We start from the raw sequence: 22,533 nt of genomic DNA on the forward strand, positions 1-22,533 counted from the left end.
CAATCAGCGACGAGGGGCAGTACGGTCAGGCGTGGCACAGTCGTGATGTAAGCAAGCAGCAACAAGAGGCCGGGTCAATTATGGTGGAAGAGCTTAGCGTGGATGCTGCTGAAGCGCCAGTTTTATCAGAATTTGATGACATTTCTTCATTAAAAGAAGAACAAAGAACAGCACTGAGTTGTTTTCTTTCCAAAAATGACAGAAGTTGTGTACTGACATGTATATAGTCACCATGGTTTGCGTTATTCCTCAGTAGCTGCGCACGCACAACTCGGTTGCAGCTACATAGCGTGTCAGGTTAATTCTTGGTCAGATCTTATTTGAAACAGAGATCTCTGATCTAAATGGGACTAATACATCTAAATAAAGTTTAAATAAATAAGTCCAAGCTGGCAACCAAGCTGCCCTCTTTTGTGCCCTTCTGCATTCAGGTCTTCCACTGATCATAGCAGTGCAGTAGGTCGTCTCCAGACAGTTGATTCAGAACTTTTGTCATTCTTTTCTTAACCTCTGACACAGACTCTAAACGTGTTCCTTTAAGCACAGATTTGATCTTAAAAAAGGAAAAAGTCACACAGTGCTAGATTAGGTAAGGGAGGGTGATCAGGCACTGGGATTTGTTTTTGGACCAGAAACTGCTTTATTGAGAGCACAGTGTGAGCTGGAGTGTTGCCTTGATGAAGAATTAAACCATTTTTCCACACTTGTGGTCTCTTTCTTTGGTGATAGTGTGCAGTGTGTCAAGAGTGTTGATTTACCGTTGACCCTTTTGGAACCCACTCATCCAAAGCAACACCCTTAATTTAAAAAAAAAAAAAAAAAAAAAAAAAAAAAAAAGATCAACATGGCCTTCAATTTGGACTAGTTTTGTTGTGCTTTCTTCGTCCTTGGTGATGATGGTGTTTTCCGTATTGACTGTTGTTTTTTCTGAGGATCATATTGGAAGATCCAAGTTTCATTGCATGTAATCACTACTTCTAGAAAATGTGGGTTTCCTTCAGTTTGCTCCAAATTATGTCACAAATTTGCTTGCATTTTTCTTTTTGATCACGAGTCAGACGTTTTGGGACAACTTTGGCACACACTTTTGTCATGTTAAAACTGTCATGCTAAATCTGCAGAACTGTTTATTTTATCAATGGAGACCATTTCTGCTCTCATTCTTACACTGAGTCGTTGATCATTCTGAGCGATTTGCTCAATCTGTTGAATGTTTTTGATGTGCATGGGCACCCAGGACGTTCATGGTCTTGGACATCCTTTCTGCCCTGACTAAGGTTGTTTTCACACCTGATAGTCCAGGGGGACTTGGTCCGAACAGAAATGGCAACACTGTTGCACTTTCCTTTAGTTCGGTTCGTATTCACACTGCTCTCTTGGTCAAACAGACCAAACCGTTTGAACACCTACAACCTCTGCCTGCTAGGGGCGCTGTTGCCATGAGCAAACAGCGACCAAGAAGATCAAAGAAGGCGTAGAAGAAGACGAAACTCCTTCTGTCAGTCTTTTCTTCCATTAAAAACAAAGAATTTACACTGTCTTGTGGTTTCTGCTCTTGCATTGTGGCATTATGAGCAGCCAGCGAGGTGGTGAGCTGTCCAGCATGTTGTCCTTTACATGAGATGAATAAATCAGCACGGACTACGACGTGTTGCCATGGCTACACAGACACCAAGCGAGGTACCGACATGTATTTGAATGTATTAAATCACATATAAATCTGTATATGATTATGCTTTATGCCACTTCCTGCCTTTGGTTCACAAGTTGGTCCGTTTTGCTTTCACACCTCTAACGAACCGCACCAGGGTTCATTTGGAAGCGGGCCGAGACCCCCTGTTTTCAAGCAGACCAGAATCCGCTTGTTTGGTCCGTATCAGCGTTCTTGTGAGCTTTCACACCACTACAATTGAACCGGACTATCCGGGGAAAAGGACCAGAGTTTGTTTAAAGTGGACTAAACAGCTCTGGTGTGAATGCGCCCTTAATCTTTTGTGCCATTCAAACACATGTGCACATGACATGCAGTGTTCCCCATACACCTCAGTTAAGGCACCAAAAGATTCAGCAGCTGCTTTTTGGTTGTCTTTGTAAAAACACGTGCACTTCAGTCAGTAGCTGTGAACTAAAGACGTCACTCATTGGAAACTTACAGCTGTTTAAACCAACCCGACCTTTAAAGGTCACATATTTTATTTATTTTATTTTATTTAAGACAAGTCTATTTTGGTCTCAAAGGACCCCAAAACATGCCTGCGAAGTCTGTTGCTGAAAAAACTCTCCAGTATTGTATTTTTGCATGTCTAAAAACCCCTCTGTTTCAGCCCTGCTCAGAACGAGCTGTTTCTGTGTCTGTGGCTTTAAATGTTACTGAGCTGTCTGACTCCGCCCCTCTCAGGAAGTGGATGTGGCTTTCCCTCCTATCAGGAGAGGAGAGTGGACCTTCTTTCTGGGGGTGGGGCTAACTCCGCACATGGCATCATGAGGGGAAAATCTGAGAACAGCTTGTTTCAGCACACATTTTCTGAAAGGTGAAGAGAGGAGGGGAGGTAATGGATTTTTCTGATTCTTGGGGGGATTGTGGACAGGCCAGGGGCGCATATTTTTGTTTAAAAAAGCCTGAAAAATGCATAATATATGACCTTTAATATCTAACACTCGTTTTATCCTCATACGTGCAGTCTCATTATTTAATTGCCATACCTCATACGTGTGCCGAAGTCATTCTTATTACAAATATTTAAAAAAAAAAACTAAAGGGAGTTTTTGATTGATGTATCAATCAGTGTGTGGGTTCAGTAAATCAATATGGTGATGCTGATTTGTTTTGGCACAGTCTTAACAGACACACAATTATCCTATAACAGCTAGAGATGGCATTTCATGAACAATTTCTTTATGATTTCTCTCTCACTGTTGGAGTCTACTGCCAGCTGCTGAACCGAAATCCAACATCTGTTCATAATAAATTATGCTTTAAAATGCGTATTTTCTGTTCCATAAAGTGACAAAAACAAATGCTTTTAATAACAGTGAGATGCTGTGCATATATTTGGACTAGTGGTTTGCTAGTGTCGTGAGCCATAAAGCCCTCTCCCACTGAAGTAATTGTACGCTTCGTGTGTCCCTCACAACTAGAATGTGTGATTGTGTATGGAGGGGGTAAAGGGAGGAGGATGGAATAATGGCTGTTAGGTCTTTGTACTGTACACAAAATAACTCTACACCACAGGACAGCTGGGGTAATAACGTGCCATACCGCTGTGTTTGTAATTACACCAGAGAGCTGATGGGGTCTGATTGGCTAGTTTGTCAAAGGTGGCCCCCCCTTCCTCTTCTCCATGCTGCACACATACAACAGTTACATTTCCCTCTTGGTGCCTCCTACCTGTTCTTAGTGAGTTCTTGTGTAATAATGTCTGTGCCAGATTTCTAGACACCATGCAGGCACCAGCAGCACATTAGACCTGGCTCCACTTGGTAATTATTTTGTTTTTAACAGCAGTGTGTGTGTTGTTTGGGCAGCGGTCAGAGGCCTCCGCTGACGTCCTTCACTGACAATCATCCCATTCTGCATGGCTGAAGAGGCAATTAAGATTGAATATTAAACTCTTTATTAATGAAAGGAGCTGTTTATTATTTTGCAGCCCATTTTGAAAGACCCCTGAAAGCAATTAAGCTAAAGTGATGTGTATGAAAACAGACTGATTAGATATGGAGCTCCTCTCCCGTCTGTCTGCAGCCAGACTCTTCTGCTTCCCCGCTCTGCCTTTGCTCTGCTGCCAGAGTGAAGGTCAACTGGGATGAAATCTGAATTTTGAATTTCTATTGACTCAAGTCTCAGGGGACCTGAGCTGCACGTCTGAATGAACAAGTAAGAAGGGAAGAGTGAGGGGGGGACAGGGAGCTCTGGGATTCAGGGAGGGGTGAGTGCTCTAAGACGGAGAAAAACTTACATTCATGGGAATGTTCCAGGCCATGTAGACGTGGGATTTGTATTCATCCATCCACACCTCAGCCGCCCGCAGGGCATTGCGCTTAGCGTAGTAATCTATGTCATTGTTGTAGGGCTTCTTGGTTCGCTCGATGTGGGCCACTCTGGCACACGGCAGGACTTCCATACTCCCTCCACACTGCCAGACCTGCCGGGAAACAGAGGCCATGTTTCAGTCTAATGTGGATTTACACTGAACAGTCTTTACAGAGCTCATATTCAATGGTACAAGGAAAAGGAAGAGGATGTTTCACCTCTGCTGAAGCCCACACACAATCATTTACAGTGCCTTTAAAAAGTCATTCCCCTCTTGGATGTTTTACCATTTTTATTATATGACTGTTAATTGCTATTCTCTTGCAGATTGAATAAGATTGTCTTCTGGGATTTTTCTGTATCTTGACACATTCGTTTTACCCTCTACCTTTACAAACCTCCCAAGGTGGGCTGCTGAGAAGCATCCCCTCAGATGATGCTGCCACCACTGTGTTTCACAGTAAGGATGGTGTGTTTGTGTTGATGTGCAGTGTTTGGTGTCCACCATACTAGTCTCAGAAGCAAAAAGCACCATTTTGGTCTCATCTGACCAAAGAACTTTCTCCCACTTGACCATGAAGTCTCCCACATGCCTTTTGGTGAACTCTAGTGATTTAATTTAAGTTCTCTTCAACATTGGCTTTCTTTTTGCCACTCTCCCATGAAGCCTTGACTGGTGAAGAACCCAGACAACAGTTGTATGCAGAGCCGCTCCAGTCTCAGCTGCTGAAGCTTGTATCTCCTTCAGGTATCTTGGTGGCTTCTCTCACTAGTCTCCGTCTTGCACTGTTACTCAGTGTGTGAGGATGGCCTGATCTAAGCAGATTTACACATGTGCTATATTTCTTCCATTTCTCAATGATCTATTAAATTGAACACATGTTCAGTGCCTCGTAATTTTTTGGTATCCATCCCCTTGCTTACACTTCACGACCTTTTCTCTGAGTTGCTTGGAATGTTCTTTTGTCTTCATGGTGTAATGGTAGCCAGGGATACTGTTTAACAAATGACCTGGCCTTCTAGACACAGGTGTCTTTACACTAAAATCCCTTGAGACACATTCAATAGTTTCACTAATTTTCACTATTTGTGAGACTACTTGCACCAACTGACAGGACCTCTGTTGAATAAGGTCAGACCCTGAATATTTATGCAGTCACTTATTTCACATCACATATTTCTAACTGATATAACTCTGTATAAATCTGTTTCCACTTTGACAACAAATTATTTCCAACATGACTGATTTATAAAATCACTAAAAGGATAAAACATCCAAACATCCATATAAAATAATGATCACCACTTTTGTTTCACTCAAAATGACTCATCCTGGTTGGCTCATTAGTGAAAAATAAAAGCAATCACTGCCCACAGTGTTGTCACGAATATAAAACTTAATATCACACTTATAATAAAGTTCATAAATGGCTGCAAGGATGGTAAAAGAATAGGACCATTGAGGCTTTCTTTGAAAACTCATCATTATGTCAGTCCTGAATGTCAGGCAGCATGAGGATTCAATGATACTTCTGCCATTCAATAAATGTTCTTGCTTTTGTGAGTTTTGAAAATGACAGTTTGACACTCTACTAAATGAACACAGTAAAACTGTAAGAAAATTAAAGTTTGAACGTATTTTCAAATCAAACCATGAATCGGTGTGGTACAAACACAAACATGTGAAGTACTTAAGGTCTGAGCTGCTCTGTGACCTGTGAAGGATGTTTGCAATGGTTAATGTGTCCTTGGAGTCTGATTGCTTGGCTGCTTGTGTTTCTTACAACATGACTTCTTTAAGAACAACTAGACAGAGTTTAGTGGAATCTTATGGATGTCTCCCAGAGTGTAATGCTTGCCTTTTCTCATTGTTGTGAATTGCTCCATACAGCCTTGCTTTTCCATATACATTCAAGTGTAAATTGATTCAGACTTGAACTAACATGGTACAAAAACAAATTTAGGTGCTCACTTTCTCTTTGTTAAAAGCCCTCAGTCTATGGTTTTGGAGATAAAGGTGCAGTGCGAATATTTAGCCTTGCAGCATGTAGCGGAGCAAACTTGGTATAAAAGAAACATAATATTTATGAATCAGCCTGTCTAGATCGGTGTTTTATTACCTAATATGGACTCTACCATCTTTGTTTTTGCATTTTGCATGTTCCTGCATTGGCACATAATGAAACAAATAAATAACACATATGCATTTTTTTAAATCCCATTCCACCAATTCATCTCTCCACTGTGCTGCTCATGTTAGCATCGGTGCTTTGCTAATCAAACAATGCAGCTGCAGAGGCTTTGTAAGTGACCAAAAGCAAGGCTATACTCAACAGGTGAGCTCATTACTTACAATTTTTAAATGAACTTTTATTCTACTGACAGGAGCCAGCTCCTGTCTTTCCATTTTTGCTGTTTAAAAGACATTAAAAAAAGCCAAAGTGGTACCAAATGAAGAGCTGTTAAACCAGCTCTTATTATGGAACTAAAACAAATAATTTGGATCTCAAAAAGGAGCTAAAATTTCCATCACTTTGAGCGATGGTGGACAGACACTGGCCATGGAAATCAGGGTTTTCCTTTAAATCCCCCTTCATCTCTCTTTAACCGTCTTCCCTCAGATAAGCGCTCATTCAAACACTGCAACAAAGGTCAACTGTACATTATTAATGCCACAATCTGAAACTCAGTATTCCCGCTCACACAAATACAAAATGAATCCAGTTTACAAAGGAGAGCAGCATTCAGAAGAACCATATGCATGACAACACCAGTGAAAAATCATCCTCTAAATGAGACAGTCCTGCTTGTTTTTATCTGCCAAAGCCATTGAAGAAGTGTTTTCTAAGTGGGTCTGTGAGTCAATCGTCCATAAATAAAAAGCCCCTCAGAGAGTTTCCAATGACAACCGGAAATCCCTGATAGCACGCATGCTGTGTGTGTGGCATAAAGAGGGATATATAAAGCCGGGCAGTAAATATATAGCATCTAGGGGACATCAATCAAAGCAGGGAGTATTGATTGACTGTAGCCTGAGAGATGCTCTCTTTCTAAAAGTATAGTGGCAGGCTGTCGCATGTTATTAAATCATTTCTAACGGTGCAGAGTATGAAGAGTTTTCAAACAGAGTGCTGAATTAAAGAGTTCTAAAACATGGAAATTAATCTGAGCACTCTGGTGCCATCATCTCACATTCCACATGATTTTTAATGGGTTTCCAGTTAGACACCCCTAATAAGGTCTGGGGTAAACACTAGCTTAAGAGTTTTTCATCTGGAAGTGTCTGACGTATATTTTGAAGCTTCTTCACCTCGTAGAAAAGGTGCCAACTAGGACTAGAGAGTTTGTCAGGGGAGGTAAGGGGGGAGCATGAAATAGAAGCTCAGTCAACTTTGGTGTAGTTCCTTCATAGCCTAAAATTTAAAATTTATTTCATACGCTTTAAAATGATGAAAGTAGAGTGAACAATATCTGGATGAGCAAAACATAAACTTTTTTGACACACAAATTATTTCCAGCAATAATCCAAAGCCCATAGGATTTTCCTTGATTGCACCTATCCCATCTGGGATAGTCTATAAAGATCCAAAGCCAATAGACAGGCCAGATTTGTCTGTCGTCAGGCAGATCCACACTGCAAACCCCAATAAGTTAAAGACCCTTTAAAGTAAAAATAATTCTGTATTTAGGTTTGTCAAAGTGAAAGGTCACTGTTTTATGAACCCCCAGGTCAAATTTCAGTCAAATAAAACATCTGTAGGTTTATAAAATATAGCCTCATAATCATGAATTGAGGAAGACACACCATTAGCCTGTCTCTTGACCTTTTGTTGACCTTAGAAGAAGAGACAAAGTCAGTTTTCTCACTCAAATCTCTGTTATGATGCTTTAAATGATCCATAGACCACTGTGGCTGATAGATTTGGCAAATTTACCTCACAATGAACAGAAAAACAGCATTTAACTGACTGTTAACGTTTAATAAAGGCAGTGACATCAGCTAACAACAGACCTGACTGAGATGAACTGCTCTGTGATTTTATATTGTAGTGTTAGAGAGGTGGGGTCATTCCCCACTGTGGGCTTGTGACATCACTAGCCCATGTATTTGCCCCACCCACATGAAACCAAGCCAGGATAGTGGGGAAAACCTTTCTTATGGTCTCAATCAAAAATTCAGTCAAATGTAGATCTCAGTGTTTTCACATGTTTACAGCAAACATATTCCAACATATCTAGAGTGTTAAGACACAAATTTTGGATTTCACTTTACAGATTCTTAGCAATAGTTGAGAAATAATTTGGCTTCTGTTTACTAAAACAAAAATGTGTTCTATCAATTAAGCTGAAATAGCTGTTTTGGATTTTTAAGTTAGCCCAACAGAATTTTTTAACAGCCCTTTAATGTTCAGATTTTCTGTGCATATTCAAAACATTCAGTGTGAAATACTTGTGCCCAGTTTGACAGTAAATTGACTTTACAATATCGCACAAGAAAGAAGTGTGGGGGGCCGGGGAAGAAACACCAATAAAATAAATAAATACTCTGCAATCCCACATTAATAATAAATATAGCCAACAGCACCATGCACATTTTAATAACTCCTGTTATTGCACAAGTATTGCTTTCATATGCTCTATTTATTTTTACTATATTTATTCCACTGTGCCTTAGTTATATTCTCTCACTTATATCTATATTTTTTTAGTTTAGTCTCTGTTTTCTCAGTTATTCAGTTCACTCACTGTACTATTTTCTAAACCATATATTGCTGATTTCCTATAATTTTCTGTTTACATATTTGTATTCATTTATAATATTTTATACTGGTGCTGCATGATTTGGTCAGAATTGCAGTTATACTGGACAATACTGCGATTGTGGTTATGATGTAATCCAAAATTATTATCATGAGTCTACTTGCTTTGTTATGAAGGAAAATGCAGAGAATGATGATAGTTATGAGGTGTGTCTCAAATCAAAATAAACAAATAAACAAGTTTTTACAGTAAAATAACTTAATATTTCCTCCATATTAAACTTTTTTTCCTTTTTGAAAATAAAGGTATTTTTTCCAAGTGTAATAGTGGCTTTATTCTGAACTTTTTCAAACCTTTCAAGTACTACTTAATACAAAAATAATTGCAGCCTTTTATGTGATAATGCACCGCCTGGCATTGCATTTGTGATTAGATTAACTCTGCAGCACTTGTTTGCCCAGATTGGCCTGTAATGAAAGTAAAAGAACATTCATCCAATCATCCTCTGAGATTTTTTAAAGGTTCTGCCCTTCCCTAACACCGACTATGGACTGTTGCCCAGATGGAACATCCCATGCATTGGATATGTAAAACAGTCTATCTGGCGTGTCAGGTTACAAAAATCCATCATCCCTGCAGCAGCAGCGCTCTGTTCTCTGTGAAATAACATCTTTCATTGATATACAGTATGCAAATGTGCAAATCCACACCATGCAGTGGGAAAGTGGCCCAGGAGTTACAACGTCATCACAATGCCACAGCATATGGTAATGTCCTTCCAGCCGTACAAACTGCTGAGCCTCCACCACCCACAGTCTCTTAATGATGATCGCCACAATGCGTAACAGATGCTCTGATCCATTAACTTCTCTCTGAACCCACAACGACACCCCCTGCAAGGTGTGAGAGGAGAAGAGGGTGGCAAAAGTCTTTTCTCAATTAAAACCAGAGCAGGAGTGAATATGTTCAGAAGTAAATACAGCTTCTTCTGTTTTAGGGTATGAGCCTTTTTGGAGAGGTTCATTCAAAGTGTGCTTCCTCTACCAGCATAGAATAGTGATGCTGAAGATATTGCATGAACAAAACATGACCTCAAATTCAGATCTGCCATCCTCATTCATGCTTGTAGCTCTGAACAACAACACTTCAGAAAAGCTTTTCACATGTCAGTGCAAAGTACAGACTCAGAAGCAACTTTTATTTTATGTAACATGCTAAAATTTATTAGAATAATCAGAAAATTTTTAAGGAGTTATTTGAGTTCTGCCACTCAAGCAGAACTGATTCAAGGTTAATGAGTAGCTACCTATTAAATCAAGAAGGATGGTAAGTAGTAAGGCTTTTAAAACAGGGTACAAACAAAGATTTGCATAAAGATATTTATTCAGGCGCTGAATTAGTAGTTAGATGTGCATTTTTTGCAGGTTACTCAAATGCAAGTTCAGAGTGCAATTTTTGGAGAGCATTTTTCTGTCAAATTTAAATCCTGACCTTCATGCAGGCCGGCCCTCAAATCTTCATGAGTTAGTTCTTCACAGTCATATGCATCGCAGTGGTAAGTGCCGATGGTGCATGGGAGAGGGTAGACAGACTTTTTCATATCCATTATGATAAGACAGACTTTAATGTCCCCATAAGGAAATTTATCCTGAACTCTGTTCCAAAGTAACAAAATCAATACATACATAGAGATCATGCAGAACACAGAACATTACATCCTGTAGCATCAGCAAATTCATCGAACAATTTTCCACACCGACATAAAAACAAACATCTTGCAGCAGTGGCATTCTTGCATATTGATCAATGTCTTGGCACATCTTACATGACCTGTTTTTACCTCTGCCAAGGAGCTTATGTGATCAGCAGGGTTTGTTTGTTAGTTACTTTGTTTGTTAGCAACATAACTCAAAAAGTTATGGACGGATTTTGATGACATTCACCGTAAATGTCAGAAATGGCATAAGGAAGAACTGATTAGATTTGGGAGTGATCCAGATCACTGTCTGGATCCAGGAAATTTCTGAGGGATTCTGTACTATTGGGAGATACGGCTAATGGCGGAAGTCTGTGCTCTCCGATTGCTTTTCTAGTTCAGAAATGTAATGGACATGGGCACAAATGAATGTCCGCATCAGTTCAGGCTGGTCTGAGGGACCCTAAATCTTCTTCCTGAGTGTCAAAGCTGAAACTCAGAATGGAGAATGTGGGTCGGATCAGACTGTTTAACACCAGACTGCTTGTGGAGTGATTGGAGAGATGGGTGCTTTTTGACAGCCGTGATTTTCATCGCAGTCTGCACAAGATGAGTTATCTGTGATTTTAACCGATTTAGCTGTTATTCTATATCTAATGATGCTTTCAAGGACAGAAGAATAAATCAACCACATTAGCTTCTGCTGAACTCCAAAGACTCTAAAGGTTTACACACTGGGTCCGTTATTTTCTGATTGTGTTTTTTAATTGGTCATTCGAAAAAAGTCACACACTTGCACACTGAGTCCGATGCGTTTTAATTCGCCTTCACTGCGAAAATTCTTATAATGTGGTAACTAGTTTCATACTGCAAGCCTATGTCTCTGTCACTCCTCTAAAATCCCACTGGATCCATCCTGAAGGAGAGCTTCATACAGCTATGCTCAATGTTGAGCTACGTTGGAGAGATGGAGAGCAACATTTTAATTCAGTCCCAGTAATGACCTGTGAGTAGGCTACAACTTACGCCTTTATCTGTTATATTTCCATGGCTAAAATCCACATAATATCACCAATCACCAATCATCACCCATCTATCTGTTTTATTTCCACGGCTGTTATCCACAAAATAAAGGTGCGAACTTTGGTGTTTAAAGTGAGGATTCGGTGCAAGAGAGAGAGGAGGGGTCAGGCGGGGTTGTGCAAGTGAGGAAGAAGCAGCTGGCACTGTTTTGAATCCAGTCACACATTTAAATGACCTAGACTGATATGAAATTTCGCATAAAATCGAACCGAAATCAACCTAAGAAAATGTCGGCATCAGTGTGCAAACGTGATTAGAACAACATGAGCTTGATTTTCTTTTTTAATTGTGTGAAAAATTTGGACCAAAAAAAACAGGCTCAGTGTGCAGAGGCCTTAAGTATATGTAAAAAATACATTCGCTGTTGCAGTCTTGATCACAGACTCTCAACATTGGTCTTCCAGCTGAGTGTGTTGTCAATATGAACCCCAAGTACTTGCATGTAGGGTACATTTCACATTAATCTGGGAAACCTCCTATGGAAAGTGTTTGGTAAGTGCAGGACTTTTAAAAAAAAATCTTGAAAGGTGATTGGATGAACGCTCCATTCGTCACAATCATCATAGGCCAATCAGAGAGAGATGTTAGCCATGTGCAGCTCCACCAAGAGAGGTTTTCAGTGAGGCTCTTTGCTCTTGTTTCAATAAAGAAATGCCGGCCAGTAATGATAAAACTGCCGTTATACTACAGCTACATCTTAGCTTCAGGCTACACCTGTGGCAGCCACTGCTATTGGCTTACGGTACAACTAAACCCACGCTTAGTTACTGCTTCCTTCTCCTCAAATGATGCTGATACATTTGCTGCCATAATCCCAAACCATCCCAAAAAAAGAAAGCTTGCCTCTTATTTGGCTTCCTCAAAAATGTTCCTCCCACCACTTCACTGCTACAAGTATTTACATCAACTGAGTACTGGATGTCACCAAATTTGTAATGAACTCTGGGCAAGTCCCACAGTAAATTCCACCCTTAAGCAGTCGCATGTAAAGTCTGTCATTTACACTCGAAAAGCCCTCAGAAACTTCACAGCAGGAAAGCCTTGAACTCTTTTAAACTTCTGGGGAACATCTCGAGGTTTGTGAGTGTGGAGGTGGGAGTCAACTGTGTACCAACAGATAACCAAATTCCTCTGCTTTCATGCTCCTGAAACACTTCATGCTAGATGAAATCATTGTGTTTAATTCTGCGTTAATAAAGCACCACTTCTCTTTTGTCCTCTCTTGTGTGGAAACCTCTAGTTTCCTGGCTGTATCGGCGGTGGAGTAATGCTCTGGTGCTGACCCGATCTTAAACGCCTCCACTGACTGGCTGACCCTTCATCTTCACTGCTGATGATCCACAGTGACCCGGGCCTAAAAAATCCATTACTGCTTTGGAGCCTGGGCTTTGTCTGTGCTGCTGCTGCCCATGACAAGTGCTGCTTTTCCACAGTAGCCTTCATGGTTGGTGCATTTATGTGGGTTGAAGAGCAAAACCATTTTAAGGGTGAGTCTTTCGTCCTTGCAAATTCCACCCATCACCTTTAGTACTGCAGTAAGCTCTCTGTAATGCCACTGTTTCCTGTTTAAAATCGATAGCATTTGTGTGTTTTGTATGTGCGTGAAAGAATCTCTGTGTTGAGTGACTATGGAAACACTCTAGGATAATTGAAAACCTGTATAATTGCAGTTAGCAGTTTGCCTTGCACTAAAAGCCATTTGAAGGTCAATATTTTCCCAACCACCATTTCTAGAAGGTCAGACACCGCAGAGCTAACAAGACTCATGAAGCTAGACTCCCTTGTCATTAAAAGCAACAAAAATGGCTTATTTCCTCATGCATATGCAGTCAATGTAAAAAAAAAACGCTAACCAAGCCTTCACAGTAGGCAGAACAAATGCCAACATTTATTTCTAGTTCTTTATTCTCTCTCTGCAGATCATTACTTTACACACACAGAGCTGATAACAGCACTGTGAGGCTGTAATAATCTCAAAACGCACAATTTCTCTTAATAATATATCACAGCATGGTTTAATATACATCTAACGCTAAGTAAACTGCAAGAAACCACTAAATGCAATACCCCGCAAGGCAAAAGGCTAAATTATGCCAGTTTTTGTACCTACGGGTGTTCAAGAGATGAAGAAAGGCAGCATGACTGAATAAATTCAGCTGCAAAATATCGTCTCTCATACATGCTTAGCTCTGTTTACCTCTGGGAGCAGTGCAGTCTTAGAGAGTCTGTATAAGCCAACTGTATGTGTTTTGCCTTATGTGCTTTACCTCCTTAGTCAATATGCCTCAGTATAATTACTCAGGCCGATTATGTGTTTGCACGATGTGCAAGCATGCATAATGTTGACCAAACTGTTCAGTTCTTAAGTCACATCATATCAGGAGAAAATTAACAAAATCATTTCTTTAGAAAGCCCATATGGGCAATTTACTGGATGCAACATCATAAAGGGTCTAACGTACATCCAATTTTGATTCAGATTTTCTTGGACAGTTGCTGAGATTTAATCTTGGATCTGCAATCATCATCTGCCATCATGTGACAGCAGTATGCTTTTGGGAATCGGTGACAGATTGTTGGTAATTCTGGTGCAGCCAGAATAAAAAGGCCCACAGCCAAAACTTATTCAGAACAGCATTCATGTTGGTGTTCTTGGTCCATGAAGTCCTTGGAATACCCGTTTATCTAAAAGGATGGCTTTTGGTTCACATTGGTGGTTTGAGACAACAAAAGACAAAGTTCTCTTGAGTTTGACTTACCCCTAATTTCCACATGCTCCATCTGCGATGCAATTCACTTTCAAAGTGTACTTAAACCACTGCCTTTCTAGCCAAACTTTGCAGTTCCACAGCACACACAATGGTCCATCTGCAGCCTGTGCCAAAAGAACCACTCCGCTCCACTCTGTACGAGATGTGAACCATTATTTTTCATTTTCTGGCAGAAGCTGCTGCCAAAAGGAGTCAATCCACATTAAGCTGACTAAAACAGGAGGAAGAACGTGCAAATCCAGTCAACTTCAAAATACAACACAATTCATGGACCCAGATTGTAGATCTCATCTATTACATCTCATCTTGAGTCACAGCAGTAGTACGGCACTATGGACACAGAAAAGTTAACCTTTGAGGTGGAAAATCACAGGATTTTATATGACATCACACATCCTTTCTAGGAAAATCTTTTACCTTACTCTTGGCAGAAGCGAAACGCCCAAAATACTAATAAAATGAACAGCAAACCAGCTTCATAAAGGCAAAGCAATATGTTTCTCACACACTATTCCTGCATGAACTCTAAAGTTTTCCATGATCCCTTAATTCCAGCTGCTCAAGGCTGTCCTCCACTGTGCATCGCTCCAAAAATGCATTCAGTGGGTGAGGGCATATACGGTCAGTCAAAGCAAACTATGAAATATGTTGAATTTGCAGGCTACAATCTATAGCAGTGCTTCTCAAAGCATGGACTGTAGGTGCCCGTGATGATGAGCCAAAGATCAATTATAACATAATATCATCCTAAGTTTCAGGAGTAACAAAAAACTGCCAGAAGTTTTAACTCACATCATCTTTTAATCTTTTATTTTGGCGGTGTCATGGTTCAACTGGTGTTGGATTAAATAGCATGAAATAGTGCTACTTTAGGTTGTTGGAACACAATTTAGCCCCCCCCCCAAGATAAATATAAGTAATGACCATTTAGTAATGTTAATGGCTGTGACAGCTAAGCTGTTGCCTGTTGTCAAAACAAAAATATGATAACTAAAAGATAAATGTTTGGTGTTATGGTGGGCCCCAGAAGATTTTCAGGCCGATCTCTAGTTTTCCATAAATTATAAAAATGGTTAAACTTTAAAAAGTTAAAATGGTTACTTTATGAGGTCTGTTCTCGTGAAGAAGACAACTTTTAATCTGTTTGTTGATTGGGTGATGGATCAGTCATTTTTGGTGTATTTGAGGTTGCTGGGAAATATAAAGATTTATTTGATTTCAGAGAACCACTATGGTCTGTCAAGTTGAAACATGGGATCAGTAGAGCAGACTGTTTGCTGCACTTCAATGCAGATTTGTGACTGTAAAAAATAATTGTCCTAGCACTACCAGTGTCAGTAAGTAGGTCTTTTTGATTGCTTTTGCATGCGTAAGCAGTTTTTCTGTAGACATCAAAGCTCACTGATGCATAATTGGTCAAAACAGTTTGGACTTAAATAAACTACAAACTTTAACTGGTCACTGAACATTGAGACATCCCCTGGTACAAGCCCTACACTTTTGTGAGATCTGTAAAAAAGACACTACTAAGATCAGAGTTGGTACACTGCATTTGTTGGTACTATATTCAGGGTGAATACAGGAATTTAAAAAAAATCAACACACTTCTTTAACAACTTGTGTTGAAGATTTGGTGATATCAGGTTCAAAAATACAATTAAGAATTTTTTTTTTTGGGCAGATGATGCTTTGCTTTCTTTGCTAGGATTTGTGCTTCAGTCTCTCACTGAGCCAATACAGGCGTTTGACATGAGCAAAGAGGAGATTTTAATTAATACAGTAGTACCGTCAGTCTAAACTCAACCTCAGTCCCATGGCATTTTTCTATGAGCTTCTGGTCTTATTTCCTGGTTTTAGCTGACCTTCACCTCCAGAAGCAGGCCTTAGACCTCACAGCGCGAAGAAATGCAAATATTCGTACAAAGTTCACTGGTTACGACCTCACGCCTGCTCTTACATTGTTTATTTGAAGATTCTCTACATTATATCGTCTTTTTTCTCTGTGCATGTTGATTGTGTATCAAGGAATAAAGACATCCTCAAGCAGTAGAGAACATCTGATTTCAGTGTAATCTCCATCTTCTCCTCTTTAACAAAGACCTGACAAAGCTTTTCCTTTTCTTTTCCAGTGAAAATAAGCCTCCATCTAACTTTTTAACTGTTGAAGCACTAAAACAAGCACTTAAAGGCACTGAGAAAGATGCAACCAGGTGGTCTGTATCTGTAGATAGTATTTGTTTTTCCGTTGTGAAAATTGGGACAGCAAAGTAACTTATATGTACAGGTCTACCTTATTAATATTGTTCTTCTGAGATTGAAAAGCATAATCCATTAAGGCACTTTGCTGAAATGGTGGTGTCTCAGCCCTTTTCTGAATGAAATCTGTTCATCTAAAGGAATGGCTGAAAATGGGAAATTCTTAAGTACGGTCAAGATTGCGGATTATTACAGGCCCAAATCCAAAGGCCAGGGACTTAGAAATAAAAATGATGACTCTTCTTAACAGAGAATTTTCTTCATAACATTATAAAGTAAACTAAATATAATAAATAGGTGTATATGACTGACTGTTCATACTCTCCCTGTTAAACTACACAGCCACATGTATGACCTGAGATGTCCTCAGTTGAGATCAGTTCCCTTCAGTGTGTATTTTAACCCTGTTAAATGAGTTGGATCTTAACTTTTAAACAGCTTGCATCCTTAAGATGAGGACATGCTACAAGAGGTTTTGCCAGATTTTACCCATGATTCCCAGTTGGGCAATGTCTGCACCAGTCTGCACTAGTTGGGAAGAGTAGGCCTGGCTAGTTGGCACAAAAATCTGTCAGTGAACTGACCAAACCCGACCTTAGTCACAGTCAGTCAAATATGTTGAATTTTTTTAGGAGAATCTGGACACAATCAGGTTGTGTGAACTGATTACCAACCAAACTGCAAACACGTGCTGCCAACAGCCAATGAAAAAGAAAGGGTGGGACACAGGACATAGCGTCAGAAGACAGTGAGAAGTAGCAGGAAAATTGATGGCGAAGCTTTCAGTTTACTTAGGTTGGTTTGGCAAATGCTCTCTCATCAGGAGCAGCTGTTGAGTGATCCCCAGTCATACAGTCACTGTGCAAAAATCTGCTCAATTAAGTCTGTTAGTGTGTACTCCTAGGCTTTTGAAAATCTCTACAGACTGTGAAAGTTGTGTAGTGTGATCCCACCTTTAAAGTGGAAACGCAACTCTGCACCCACTGTTGACCACTTTACTCCTCTACTTTAAGCCCAAAGCCATGGAGCTCTTCTTTTACACTCCTTCATTATTTGAGAATGAAAGACATCGGCTACATTTTGGTTTAGACACTGGGTTTGCTCTCAGAGGACTACAGACTGTACAGATGTCTTAAATGTTACCTTCACAGCTGTGAAAGTAAAGCTTATCACAGAACATCAGTGGACAGTAGCCTGGAAAAAGACATGTACGTTGAATAAAATCTGCCTTTGACAATCATCGGTGTTGATGTGAACTTTTTTAATACATGAGAGAATTCCTTATCCAATGATGTGAAGGGAAACTAGGGCAGTCAATCAAGCCAAGTCAAGTAAAATCCTATTAGCACAGGCCCAAATCACGCATCAAAATGTGCCTCAGGGGGCTTCATAACCTTTCAATATGTGACATGGGTGTCTTGAGACACCAAATTTAGCACATTTATCCCTTAACATAGATGATAAAATGGCAATGCCTGATCTTGTGTGAGCCTCTATGTATTTATCTTTAAAAGACATTAATATTGTTTAACATTGAATCAGTTAAGCCATGAAAAGGAAGTTTTTCTAGGACAGTTCAAAGGTTTTCTGCAGCTGTGCTGACCAATGAACATGGATCATCCTGTTATTTGAATAAATCAATATATGATAAATTCTTCCAGACAAAGGGAAACTAGTGTGGAGTTTCATGTATAAAAATCTTAGAAATATGGTTCAAAACAGTCATTTTCAGGGTAAACAAAGCTATGGGGATTTTCTGCACTTATGGACTGTGTTTGTTCTAATCTTATGGAAATATAAAACAATCTAAATACCAGATAACATCATTTAAATCAGGGGTGTCAAACTCAATCACAGCAGGGGCCGAAAATCTGGATTTAGGTTTAACCTGAGGGCCTAACAGGGTCAAATTTAACCTAAACCTGTCAGCCGTGTTTTCACAGGTAATGAATTATAAGGAACATTAAACAGTGAAGATAAATGATTTTAAGATTTCTAAAAAAAAAAAAAAGAAAAGAAAAAAAAGTCAAATGATTAAATATCACAGCATCAATGTTAGTGGGTGTCCATGTCAAATAAATGCTACATAAATAAATAAACGAGTTAAAGACTCAGAATCTGAGATAAGAAGTCAACTTTATAAGTCTTAAAGGTCAAAATACAAAATTAAAAGTCAAAAGTAAGGTTTTAAAAGGCAGATATGTGAGATAGAGAGTTAAAATCATGAGTTTAAAGGTCAAATATGAGATAAAATTCTAGATCAGGAGTTTAAAAAGTGAAAATATGGGATTAAGAGTCAAAGTTAGGAGTTTGATAGTACATAATATGATTTAAAATGAAACACTGTGAACCTAAAAGGTCACAGTATGAGAGAAAATATCAAAATATTAAATAAAAAGTAAAAATCTTAAGTTTAAATCATACTCTTTGGATGCAAAATGAAAATTTGAAATGAAAGCATGGCAGCGCAGTGGTTAGCGCTGTTGCCTCACAGCAAGAAGGTTGCTGGTTGGTTTCCCGGTCAGGGCCTTTCTGTGCAAAGTTTGCATGTTCTCCCCGTGCACACGTGGGTTCTCTCCGGGTACTCCGGCTTCCTCCCACCACCCAAAACATGCTCATTAGGTTAATTGATCACTCTAAAATTGCCCGTAGGTGTGAATGTGAGCATGCCTGGTTGTCTGTCTCTATATGTCAGCCCTGCAATTGACTGGCGATCAGTCCAGGGTGTACCCCGCCCCTCGCCCAATGACAGTTGGGATAGGCTCCAGCCCCCGACCCGGAATGGAATAAGGGGTATAGAAAATGGATGGATGGAAAGCACAAATAAATTTCTTTCCCTCATTTCTGACTATTTATACTCTACTTTTTCAGATTTTTATGACTTAACAAGGATTTTTTTTAAATCTTCAAGGTTAAATTTAAATTTTTATGCTGGGGGAAATCTATCTTCTAATTAAGATATGAAATAATCTCGCAGGCCTGGTAAAGCTGCACCATGGACCACATTTGGCCCCCGGGCCTTGAGTTTGACACCCGTGGTTTAAATCCTTCACCTCTTATGACGTCCCCACACAGGCCCTCAGGACTGTATTTCTGTGCGGTCCATTTGGCCCTGACCCTTTATAAAACTGCAGTCTGCATTATTAAGAGGAGGCACTTAACACGGCGCTCTTTGATGTAGTGGTAATGTAATTGCTAATTTAATTTAATTGTCTCCGTACACGCAGTTAGTTAATTGCAGCTGGACCATTTGCGTGATAAGCTCCACAGGGCTGCAGAAACATCAGCCATAAAGAACACAGCAGCTATTAACGGCAGTAAACAGGTTTCCATCAGCACCATTACACATTACAGTCAATAACCAGAATAATTCAGCATGCTGAGGTGTATGACAGGCAGGTGTTTAGGCAAGAATGGACGCACTGTACTTGGCAATTTTCATGACAAAAACTCAGAGGACTTCATATTTAAAAAAAATAAAACCAGAACAGAAAGACAATTGCTCTACTTGTCTTTGAAAATATGTTAAAATATGGTTGTGGGACTTCCAGAACTTTGACCAGACATAAATTGGTCCCCAGAGCTTCAGCCCTATAGTCTGGCATGAACAGAACTGCTTGTTACTTTACTGCTGAGCCTCATACAGACAGGAAACTGCTGTGGTCGGGTTTGAGGCTTAACATTTTAGAAAATGACAGGTAGGGGTTATTGGTGTTTTAAGGCTTTAGAAATGTGGGAGAGAAAAATAAAAGGTGGTCCAAGTAAATGAAAAATCCTGAGGCAGGAAAGTCCACACAGCACAAATACAGCAAAACAAGCACAAAGTATGAAGAGCTATATCAAGGGAAACACAAGGTCCACAATCCTGCAAACAAAAAAAGGGACTCACCCTGTATAAAGAGAGCTGAGGTTAGTTACACACTAGACCATTTAAGCCTGATTAGGCCAGATTTGCCTCACTGAGAAGATCGGAGGGCCTGACCTGATTTGAAGCTTGTTAATCCACTGTTTTTCCAAATACAGTCCCCTCAAAAAATACTGGAACGGTGGGCCCTTTATTTTTTCTGTAGATTATAAACATTTGGGTTTGACATCCAAGGGTGAACAAGAGACAAACAATCAACATTTCAGCTTGTATTTCCAGGTATTTACATCTGGATCCGACAACTTAGAGATAGCACCTTTTGTTTTGACCTGCCCATTTCTCATGTGAGCAAACGTATTGGAACATGTGACTGACAGGTGTGTTTGTTGCCCAGGTGTGTCCTAATAAATTGATTGTTTAGTCACTAAATAGTGCTGAATGTCAACAGTTTCAGGTTTGGGTTTTGCCTTTGGAGACTGCAACGATAGTTGAGAGGTGTAACCAACAAGAAAATCAGAGAGCTGTCTATGAATGAAAAACAAGCGATTGTGAAGCTGGGAGAAGATGGGAAACCAATCAGAGCCATTTTACAAACATTGGCAGTAGCCAGTACAACCAACTGGACCGTCCTGAAGAAGAAAGAAACCCCTGGTGTACTCAGTAACAGACGTCGAACACGTAGACCAGGGAAACAGCAGCATGAGACCTGTAAAGAAAGACCCTAAAACAGCTGTTAGAGACATCAGCAGCAACCTCAAAGGGGTGGGAGTGAAGGTATCACCATCTACTGTTCACTGAAGACGTCATGAATAAAAGTACAGAGGCTTCACCAGAAGATGCTAACCACTCATTAGACAGAAGAAAAGGAAGGCCAGGCTGGAATTTGCCAAAAAGTACAGAGACAAGCCTCGAGCTCTCTGGGACAAAGTTTTATGGACTGATGAGACAAAGATGAACCAAAGGGATGGAAAGACTAAAGTTTGGAGAAAGAAAGGATCTGCTCATGATCCCAAACATACAAGCTCATCTGTGAAACACAGTGGAGATAATGTTACGGGCTTCTGGGACGGGCTCATCATCCTTCTTGCTATTGAGTAGATTGCATTTTCTGGTGTAGCCTTTGTACTTTTGTTCATGAAGTCTTCAGTGAACAGTAGATGGTGATACCTTCACTCCTGTCCTGTGGAGGTCATTGCTGATGTCACTAACAGTAGATGGTGATACCTTCACTCCTGTCCTCTGGAGGTTGTTGCTGATGTCACTAACAGTAGATGGTGATACCTTCACTCCTGTCCTCTGGAGGTTGTTTTAGCCATCAGCCATGCTGTTTTCCTTGGTCTACCTGTTTGACGTCTCTTACTGAGTACACCAGTGGTTTCTTTCTTCTTCAGGATATTCCAAATGGTTCTACTGGAAATGGCCAATGCTTTTGCAAAGACTTGACTTTAATCTCCTCTCAGCTTCACAATTGCTTTTTTTTTCACCCATAGACAGCTCTCTGGTTTTCTTGTTGATTACGCCTTTAACTATAAATGCAGCCTACACAGAGAAAAACCCAAATCTGAAACAGGGCGTAGACATTCAGCGCTATTTAGTGTTTAAATAATTAATGTAATAGGACACACCTGGACAACAAAACACACCTATCAGTCACATGTTCCAATACCTTAACTCACATGAAAAATGGTTGGGTTCAAACAAAAGTTGCATAAAGTTTTATATCAGATCCAGGTTTAAATACCTGGAAATAAAATCTAAAATATTGATTGCTTGTCTCTTGTTCACCTTTGGATGTCAAACCTAAATGGGTAACACTTTACTTGAAGTTTTATTCATAAGACTGACATTATGCTGTCATAATCACGACATGACACCTGTCATTAACATGAATAGGGCTTCATGAATGTTGCCATTAAGTGTCATTAAGTGCCATTCGCTAAATTATGACACCTTTACTGCAAAGTTGACAAATTCTTTTTTTCATGATAACTTGACGTTTGTGGTAAAGGTGTAATAATTTAGCAAATGACACTTAATGGTAACATTCATGAAGCCCTATCCATGTAAATGA

General features: G+C 39.8%; 1 protein-coding gene across 1 annotated transcript in view; it reads right to left on the minus strand.

The window, feature by feature from the left end:
• galnt9 (polypeptide N-acetylgalactosaminyltransferase 9) overlaps window positions 1–22,533 on the minus strand; it is a 204,809-nt gene that overhangs the window by 14,630 nt on the left and 167,646 nt on the right. Inside the window, exon 7 of the mRNA XM_041788115.1 lies at window positions 3,957–4,142. Within this exon, the coding sequence (XP_041644049.1) occupies window positions 3,957–4,142 (186 nt within the window). The remainder of the gene's footprint in view (window positions 1–3,956; window positions 4,143–22,533) is intronic.

Source organism: Cheilinus undulatus, linkage group 5, assembly GCF_018320785.1.
Source record: "Cheilinus undulatus linkage group 5, ASM1832078v1, whole genome shotgun sequence".
In the NCBI taxonomy this organism is placed as follows: domain Eukaryota; kingdom Metazoa; phylum Chordata; class Actinopteri; order Labriformes; family Labridae; genus Cheilinus; species Cheilinus undulatus.